This window comes from Ipomoea triloba, chromosome 6, assembly GCF_003576645.1.
Source record: "Ipomoea triloba cultivar NCNSP0323 chromosome 6, ASM357664v1".
Classification (NCBI taxonomy): Eukaryota; Viridiplantae; Streptophyta; class Magnoliopsida; order Solanales; family Convolvulaceae; genus Ipomoea; species Ipomoea triloba.
In genome coordinates, this window is record NC_044921.1 from 20202685 (window position 1) to 20213434 (window position 10750).

The following is a 10750-nucleotide window of genomic DNA, read 5'->3' on the forward strand; positions in this document are numbered from 1 at the left end:
GTTTCGTTACTCAATAGGATCGAGTGTTTTATAGGATGTCTGATCTCAAAGCTAAAGAAATTAAACGTACATGTGAAGAATGTAATGAGTGACGACATTAATAATTACCTAAGGTGCATGTTTTTGTTTTATTTGCTAGAAATATGATGAAATATTGAGGGTAAATAATTTTATGTATTTTTTTAAAATTCAAATAGTTGTCTGAAACACATGAAAAATGTACGTACAGCTATCTAGTGAAATAGTGAATACTGAATAGACCAGTTCGCCATACAATTGGCTGTAACAATATAATCTTTTTCAATCCAGCTGTTTTTAAAGCCAAAAATAAAGCATGACTCAGTTGAGCACAAAATCTTTCTATTACGATTTATTTATCTCTCTCGTGTGATGATTTGCAGACAATTACATAGAGTAGAGTTTACACCATACATACCTTTGAGCAGTGGACTAGTGGTGGTAGGTTTCACTTGTCTGTCAAAAAAAAATATGAAAAAATTATGAAAGTAAGATGAAATTAATTAATTAATGATGGTTGGTAGACCCATCGATTTAATCAAGACTAAAACATGGATAAAATCCAACCAATTAACTTAATACTATAGTGGAATATAGTAACGCACAAATGGGTCACCGAATTACATACGGAAATTCAATTGGGTCATCAAATTTAAAAAATTGCAATTGAAACCATGAACAATACCAAAATTATGTAATTAAACTAAAATTGACATGTTCTCCCGGGTATGGGCAAGCAAATTCGCTGATCAACGAAATAAATGGAAGGACATTGTTTCAAAGTGTCTAGTCAAATTGCGGCAACTATTAATTACGCATCCGGCGTAGGAGAAGTCCGAAGGTGAAGACTTGAGAAGATGGCATACGTTGAGGCTGTTTCGATTGCAACATGTCAATCTTAGGGTGCGTTTGGTTCGCACATGGGAATCGGAATCGGAATGGGTATCAAATACTTGGTAAGGGTAATGGGTTTGGTGAAAGTATTTAGCATGTTTGGTAGTTGGGTGGAATGGGAATGATTATTAATAGTTGGGGAAGAAATGATGAAGGAAGATGAAACCCTTATTTAATAAGGGTATGGGTTTTGCCATTAATGGGGTATTCCAAACCCATAGTAGCATTCACAAAACCTATCAACCAAACACTAACAATCACTTTGATACCCATACCTTATGCCTAAACCCCCCAACCAAACACACCCTTAGTTTAATTAAACGATTTTGGATTGTTCAGGAATCAATTTATAATTTTTTGAGTTAAATGGCTTAATTACATTTTCACTTGTAGTTTAATGGCCTATTTGAACATTGTTTCATGTTGTTATGAACTTTTTCTTTCCTTCTTTTTAATGTGGGACATAAAGAGGCATGTTTCTGGTGCAGGTAAGTTTGATTTCTTCTGATAAAATATATCTGATTCATTTTGTATAGAGAATGGTGCTATATAATATCCCACATCGTTACTATAGAATTTCCGGCCAATGGACTAACATTTGTCATATGAAGAACATGTGAAATTTACAAGTGTAATAATAAACACGACGAATAAAGTCGACAAGGAAATTATATATAATGTTGGAAATTATAAAAATTTGTTGAAGTGGTGGAAATTAAAAGATGATTTTATTTTCGAATAATAAACACGACGAATAAAGTGGACAGGGAAAATAGTAATTCAAATTAGATTATTGTTTGTTCATCCTAAATGTTAACAAACATAAATCAAAACATATTTTGTGGATATAGTACTGCCATCAATACTTGTGGTCTCAACAAAGTGCACATCCTCCTTTAGCAAAATAAGCGATAAAGAAAGATCCTAAAATTGTCGGCAAGTAATTAACTTGTATATATAACTAGTTGATTGAAATATGCTGCACAATTATATTTATATATATATATATATATATATATATATATATTGTCAAAATAAATATAAAACTATTATAATGTTGTAAACTATTAATTTGATTAGAAATTTATATTTATTGGTCATACTCTATTCTAACAAAATATTAAGTAATTGAAATTCTAATAAATTATATTCAATATTTAACAATTTATACCATCAAATATATAATTATATGTAGTTGAATAATTAATAAATTATTTCATTTTTCTTGAAACTCAAAGAAATTATAGAGAAAAAATATTAAAATTATTTTTAACCATCACAAAATTTGAGGTAAAAGTTTATATATACCAATACTATAAAAATTATGCAATATGTTAACTGTATGTATACAATATGTTAATTGTAATATGTACATAATTTATTAATTGAATGTATACACCGTTGGAAATTTTAGCTAAAATGACAATTTTGAGTGGTTATTTTGTGGTACAAATATATGTGGAGTCTACTTTCGATTTGGATCGGGTCAGATTGGATTCGGGTTCTTCGTAGTGAGACTAAAAAATTGATATATTATATGCTTGAAACGGTTAATGGGTGGATGAGCTCAATATAGAACAATTGCAAATATTTTTATTAAAAATATTAGTATCCTCATTCCTCAATAATCAATCACCTTATATTATGCTCTTCAATCAAAATGATTTATTATCAGCACACATGTTATGATGACAACCTTTTGCACCAGTAGATCATCCAACATATATAAAACCATGCATATATTTATTAACTAGGAATTGAACACCTTATACTAAAATTATGAACTTAAGTAGTAGAGTTGATGAATGCAGCTGCAATTCTGTTTCTGATTTCCTCTGGATTAGCTCCCACAAGCTTATCCACTACCTCAACTCCATCCCTCATAAACATGAAGGTTGGCATGGCCTTGATTTCCATTTCAGCCGCTACCTCCTAATCAGTAATTAAATTAACACAAACATAACCATTAATCCTTGTTCATTAACCTAACTTTTATTATAAATCAATAAACATAAATACATATATATATAATATACCTTGACTTCATCTACATCCACCGACAGAAAAAGGATGTTTTGGTAGCTCAAGGCCAGTTCTGCTATAACAGGAGCCATAGCTACTGAAGGTATGCACCAAGAAGCTGTAAAATGTATCACAATCTGCACTCAAAATGAAGGGGGAAAAGAAACAAAAGTTAACAATACTGACCCTATTTGGTAACATAATTAGCTTATCAGTCAATTTTGATTTATTGACATCTTTCTACAATCAGTCAATGCTATCAACTAGTCAAATCTACTAATTCAATCAGCTAACAACTATTTACCAAACACCTCTGAAGTCACCGAAACTTAAATTTAGGAGTAAATAAGGAAGACTTACTGGACGGGCTTGATTTTTGGCATGATACATAAAGATATCCCAGCTTTGTTTGGAATCTATTTTGATGACTTTGCAGCGCTTTTGGCCTTCTTCAAATCCCATCTCTTTTAATTTGTATGAGTGGCAATTACTCATAGTTTTGAGTGTTTTATAAGATGTGTGGACGGAAAACATACATACATGTGAAGAATGAGTGACATATATTAATTAGGCAGGGCCCTCTTTGAAGAAATCTTGATATATAATTATAAGTTAATAACCAATAATGAAGATGTATATTTTTGTTTTCTTAAGGTTAATATTTTTTCTTAAACACGTATCAAACATACAGGTTAAATGTACGTGAATCGACCAGTTCGGCGTGCAAGTTGCTGTAACAATCATACTCAATCCTTTTCAATCCAACTGTTTTTTAAAGTCAAAAGGGAACCCACAGCCGAAGAAAAACAACTCTAAAGATTAAATTTAATTAATTAATAAATCATATAGCATTATAATAGTTTAATGTGGGTACTGTTGTAAACAATCATTTACAATATTACGTTAGATTAATATGTGATATAATAATAACTTAAATTTTAACAATATACCTGACTTCGTTGTTTACTAAGATTGATGTTGTAATTGAAAATTGAAACGTTGATGTTGCAACTTGCAACAAAAGTGATTGACATGGTCCTTTTAGCTATTAGGACTATATTACATAACCATAAATCTGAAATCCAACTATTAGTTTAGCCTTTTAATTGAGATGGAACACATATTTTAATTGGCAAAAACTTGTGTGAGACCGTCTCACCATGAGACGGGTCGGGTCGGGTCGGGTCAGGATGCAAATGTAACACTTATATGCACAAATACCATACTTATATGCTCAAATGTAATACTAATCAGGAATAAAATTTTTGTTACTTATTAGGGTAAATGTAATACTTTTAAGGGAAAATACAATACTTTTACATTTCGATTTAAAGTATTACATTTTTCCTCAAAAGTATTATATTTGCCCTTATAAGTGAGAGGCACTTGTCAACATTACTTATTATGAAAAATGTATTACTTTTTCTCTTATAAATAACAAAAATTGTACTTTTGATTAGTGTTATATTTGAGCATATAAGTGTGAGATTTGTACATATAAGTATGACATTTGCATGGTGATTTGACCCGACCATAAGGATCCGTGAGACGGTCTCACACAAGTGTGACCCATTTTAATTTAGTATGAAAGTCAACCTCATACCAAAGGTTATGAGTTCAAATTTTCGCATCACCCAAAGTTTCAATTTTAGCTACACAAGTTGTAACAACCTCGCTCGTAAAATCGAGAAGTACATATCATCTTTTCCACCTACCAACTTTCATGGTTTCATGGAATTCCTTCAAGTTAATTGTGAGAAAAGGATGATGCATGTGTATACTTTTATTATATGATTATTTTTTCTATCATGAGGGTTGAGTCTTGAGACCCAAGTACCCGATCACTGGCTCCCAAGAAGAGTGTATCCAAGCCTAAAAATATATTTCCAATATTTATATTTTAAAAAATAATTAAAAAATTCTTACTAATTAAAATTTAAATGAAAAAAGTTATTTATTATATTAATCTAATATATAATGTCTACACATATTATTATCATTAAAAAATATAAGAAAAAATATGGTGGAGGCATGTGCATGGTAAAGTTAATGGGGAAGATAACAGAAATTATAATGTAAGGGTATTTTAGTCCAAAAAATTATATAGTACAACGTGATTCGCACTACAAATATCTGCATAAATTAGGAATACAAAATCGATTGACACTTTTTTAGATTAGATTATTAGGTACTCAAAACAAGGTTTGCACATATTTTGGAACACAAAACTGTTTCATTTTCCTCAAATACGTTACTTCATTCCATCTTCCCAAATATGGCCCAACAGCCATCGGAGGATGTTTTATGAACGCCAAACCCGTTGTACCATGGTAGGTGGGTTAGAATAGAAAGTACAAATATATATATATATATATATATATATATATATATATATATATATATATATATATATATATATATATAATATAAAATTTTTTATGAAAGATTGTAAGTTGGTAAATACTTAATTAATTAGAAAATTTAAAACTAAGTTATATTTTTTAATGCTCCCTTCAATATTATGTTGACATTTAACTAAATAGTTCAAAGGAATTTGTTAAGTTAAAACAATGTTGCACATCTGAAATAAATATTTTTCAAGATAAATAAGTTAAAATTGAAGCAAAAATATGGCAAGATAATTAATGTAAAATGCGTGAAGTAAAATGACACAAAATTTTATAGTGATTCAGATGTGATGTAATCATTGTATCTCAATCTTCTTATATTGTCCATGAGAATATTCAATCACAATTTTTATGGGTTTACCAACTAAAAGGCTTAAATGCATGCCAAGTACCTTGTGGTTTGATGGCATCACTGTTACCATTTCAAATGGAAGGTCTCAGGTTTGAGTCCCATCCCAATCAAGGATGTTGGCATTATCATGTTGTTTGAGCCTATACTAAGGCTTAAATGCATAACGCCTAATTGTTCTTTTTCTTATAGTTGAATAGTCATCTGACCATTTTTCTTAATTATAATTTATAAGAGCATATAACCCTCAAATTGTTGTTTGTATCCAATTTTGTATCTCTTCTATTTAATTAATTGTAGGTACGTATGTTATTAATTAAATAAATAGGTGGAATATAATACAACAGTTGATGAAGAAGAATTTACATCATTAAAAATGTTGTTTTAAACTGGAATAAGGTTTAAATTGGCCACTGTACGTAACCTGAAAGTGCAATTAGGCCATTGAACGAAAAAAAAGTGCAATTAGGTCACTGAACACTCCAAATACATGCAATTTCACCTGATAGCAGCTTATCTTCCATTTCATCAGGTTGTCTGCTTACATGGATGTGAGTTGGCATTTTAAAACAATTTTTTTTATAATAAACTTTTAAAAAAAATTAATAATTTTTTTTTAAAAAAAAACAAACAAACACGAGGATGCAACGTTTATTAGAGTTTTATTTTCAAGGTATTAATGATATAATTTATGAGTCCTGTCTGGTTGGAGACGAAGGAGGGGAGGGGGAGGGGGAGGGGTGGCCACCATTTAAAAAATAATATTTTTTAATTTTATTTTTAATGTTTATTATTAAGAATTTATTTTAAAATGCTAACTCACCATCCATATAAGCAGGTAACCTGATGAAATGGAAGGTAACTGCTATCAGGTGAAATTACATGTATTTAACGTGTTCAGTGACCTAATTGTACTTTTTTTCAGTTCAGTGGCTAATTGCACTTTGAATACAGATGATACAATTGTTTGTTCCTAGTAAAAATATAAGTATTTACAAAGAACAACATTATTGTACTTGTTAAATCAAGTTGAATTGCCGGCATAATGATTAATGAACAAACATTTTTCAATTCGATCATATGAAGAACATGTGGAATATAATTTACAAATAAAAGTTGGGGTAGTGTTAGTGCCTTTGTTTTTCCATTCAAAAGTCCAAATGCAAAACCATGGATTGGGCAACTAAGTCGAGAAATACGAACGCCTGATTGGCTCAATCACCCTTCAAACCCTCTTACCAAAAGCCATTCTAAAGCTTCAAAAAGCAAAATGCCAAAAGATCCCCAATTTTAGTAAACAATTCAATGCTTAACTTTGCAAACACGGCCATCGCCTTCAATCTCTACTTTCACAGGCTTTCCGTAATCAACGTTTTTGTAAACTTAGTTGCTCACAGCTGTATCTCTACGTATTAACATTATATTAGTCAAACTACAAATATACAATGTTCTTCCCTAATCTTATTTTATACGAATGCGCTTAAATAAAAATTTAAAAAAAAAGAAAAAAGAAAAAAAGAACATGGGGTGTAACTGAGTGGCGAGGGACTCGTCCATCCTTAAGTCCTTAACCACATCCTTAAGTCCTTAACCAATAACCAATTAATTAGGTATGAAGTAGCCTTAAATCTCTAGGTACACCCAAAAAATACTATTCATTAAATGAGAAATTCTTTCGAGTATTAGGCTTACTTTCTGAGGGACGTAACATGAGTTTATAAGGATTTAAGATTCTTTGTGTGTTATGTTTATAAATTATTTTCTAGCGAACATTTTTCGTGTTTCCAAGTGGATCATAAATGCACAAATAAAGTTAGAAATTATTAGAATTTGTTTTTAAAAAAGATTGGAATTAAGAGAGGATTTAATTTTTCTTAATAATAAACATTATAAATAGTGGGAAAAGAAAATAGTAATTCAAATCAAATTATTGTTCCGGCTTGAATGTAAACAATTATAAATTATTAGTATATATTTTGTGGATCCAGTAGTGGTCTCTACAAAGTACTTAAGTACACATCCACCTTTAGCAAAATAAGAAATTCAATAATAATAATAATAATCTATACTATTAATAAAAACAATATCCTCATATTTAACTTTCCGCCCAAAACAGACCTATAATATTATGATTTGCGTAATATTGTAAAATATGGTAATACAATTGTAAATTAAAATAGAATTCCTAATAAAATATATTCTTCCCTACGTTGTCGCCCGCACGAGTCAAGCCTTTTTAAGTTCATTTTGGGATTTCATTTGCACCCCCCCTGCGCGCGAGATAGAGCCTCTATGCTATACACATTAATAAGCCTTAGAAAAACTCTTGTATAAGTAGTGGTGCAAACCACTTCTCAAACCAATGTGGGACAAAAGTTACTTGAAAGGTTTTTCTCTATATTTTTCTAACTCAAATGGGTCAACTTTGAGAACTAATTTCTCATTCACCCATTATCAGTTTTGAGCGTACAATATATCAATTTTTTCGTCTAACTACGAAGAACACGAATCCACTTTGACCGACCCAAATCGAAAGTGGACCCCACATATATTTGTACCACAATATTGCCAGTAAAATGTCATTTTATGCTAATTTTTTTTCAACAATTATTTGTCCAGAGAATATCAACGTGTTGAAGGAAGAAGATGATATATAGTGAAGGGCAATATCATCTTCACTATATATCATCTTCTTCCTCCAACATAACGCTTTACGGTCAACCAACAATTACTCAACTGATTATCCCATTACTCCCATGTAAATTTTTCTCTAATATAGTTATACTTACTGAATATCAAAATATAAGTGTACCTCAAGATCTTACAATAACTAACCGACGAGTAATTAAATTAATGAATATGATGCAATAATGTAAATTATCTACCTATTGCATTTATACACTTATTTTAGAACACTGAATTTTTGTGATATTTGTTGTATGCAAAGAAGACTCATACTATAATTGCATTTATACACTTATTCATACTCATATTCGATGTTATAATTTATATAATTGTATATCGATTCAAATATTTCTTAAAATATTATAACAAATTCATTCCGTGCAACGCACGGGTGAAAATACTAGTAATAAATAAAAAAAAAAAAGGTCTGATCTTAAACTTGTCGGCAAGTAACGCATAAAATAGCTTCATTTATATTTTAAAAGAAATTAAAAGTAGAATTCACTAAAGAAAAATTAAAGGCAATACAAGAAATTTAGATTGTATTATGCACATATATAATATATACGGAGTATTAAAATAAGGCTCAAATGAGCCGTATTGGCCCGTACAATTTTTATTTTTAATTCAAGCAATGTGTGACCATATAATTAATTAATTAATTAGATTGTATGTTGGCAAAGTAAGAAATATAATTGTTTGAAAAAACAAATTACAACATTTTAACTTGTATTTATGTGGATGAGACTAGATATTTTGGAATATTGGCTAGCTAGGACATGAGAGTTCTACTACATGCATTTTTCATTTTTACTCTCTTAAATTTACTTTATGAAGTGACAGACACTACTAAATTGTTTTGTTCATATAGGCGGTGGTGAGTCCCATGCATTATGAGTATCTACATCAAAATGTTGACCATAAAAATAAATATTTAAGAATAATAATGAAAGTACACGGTTCTTTTTCAGACATATATAATTGAAGCCTTGCGAGTATATATTCTCAATAGGCATAAATTTTAATGAGTTTTTGCATATGCGACTAGGAAAGAGAACATGGGAGAGAAGTGATAGAAGAAAATAAAAAACAAAGGAAATTAAGCGTGCAACTGAGTGTTTTAGTGCGCTTCACGCGACAAATACCCTAGCCTTTTTAATTTTGGTGGGGTCTACTGTATAGATAAAAACAAGTATTTCTATTAATACCCCAAATCTCACTCCTCATTCTTTCTTCTCTACATGTGCATCAAAATTTGTAAGAATCATCTAAATTTCACTATTATATTATTGGGGATTCTCCGAGGGTGACATGCGAAACCTAGGAATGGGTTAGGTACCCACCTATGTGCATTAGGAGGCTAGGTTCAAGGTCGGTGGCATGAGGTTTCTTTGAATATGCATGGAAAAATTAAGATTATATGATTAGCCTTGCACACAATATTCATTCAATATTATTTGACAATATATATTCTTCATATATATATATATATAATTCTACACACATAAACAATGTATTTAAAATAAATACATATTTGTTATTGATTTATAATTTTAATTAAGATTAAAACTTAGTATGTTTTAAATTGATGCATAAAACTGATGCATGCATGCATGCATGATATTTTTCCCCTCAAAACTGGTTTGTTAGGTAAGTAGGAGGGAAGTTTACATACCTTCCTTTGATTGTAAGGGACAGGTGTAGGGACCAAATTAAAGGAAAGTAGGAAACCTCCCCTGCTAAGTAAAAGTATTCAAGCTAAGGCTGGAATTTGTGAGACCCGCAGCCGCCGTTGAATTACCAATATGTATATGTGACTATGTGAGTGCTTGTTACGTTGGGGCAATTTCTATGTACCTTAACCTACCTTCTTGACTAGGGTTTATCTTGTATTATAGACCCTGGTCCAAAAATAATTTTAAGATTCTATATTTGTAGTTGACACATTTTGTATATAAAATTGATAATTTTTTTTGCTGTATCTGTTACTATTAGCTATCATATTATGTGTTAGCAATTATCAAGTTATTTTTGTTTACATGTACAAAAATGGTTAATTATAATTACAGAATGTGTCAATTTGAAGTATAAATTTGTGTATTAGAGTTAATAATGCAATATGGACCATGTTCGTTGGTATAACAATTGACACTAAAGGCCTTAATTATTTTGAATTATTGTGATTATGACCCAAACCAGCATTAAACTCCCTATTCCACCTTAATAATTGAGCTGGATTAAAAAAATTATTAATTAAGACAAAATATCATTATAGTGTATACCAACAGGTCACCCTAGTTGAACCACACAATACTTTAGTCACTATATAAATATAGTGGTAATACCTCCCACTCTTTCTCATTCGGAAATCACA

At 30.2% G+C, this 10750-nt stretch overlaps 1 protein-coding gene across 1 annotated transcript; it reads right to left on the reverse strand.

Annotated features, from left to right (window-relative positions):
- Positions 1-2529: 2529 nt before the first annotated feature.
- Positions 2530-3446, reverse strand: LOC116023212 (thioredoxin-like protein CXXS1). Its single transcript, XM_031264198.1, has 3 exons — positions 3295-3446; positions 2949-3071; positions 2530-2844 (listed from the first exon to the last, which is right to left on the reverse strand). The coding sequence occupies exons 1-3, from the start codon at positions 3427-3429 to the stop codon at positions 2698-2700; spliced, it is 405 nt and encodes a 134-aa protein (XP_031120058.1). The 5' UTR covers positions 3430-3446; the 3' UTR covers positions 2530-2697.
- Between the last annotated feature and the right edge of the window lie 7304 nt (positions 3447-10750).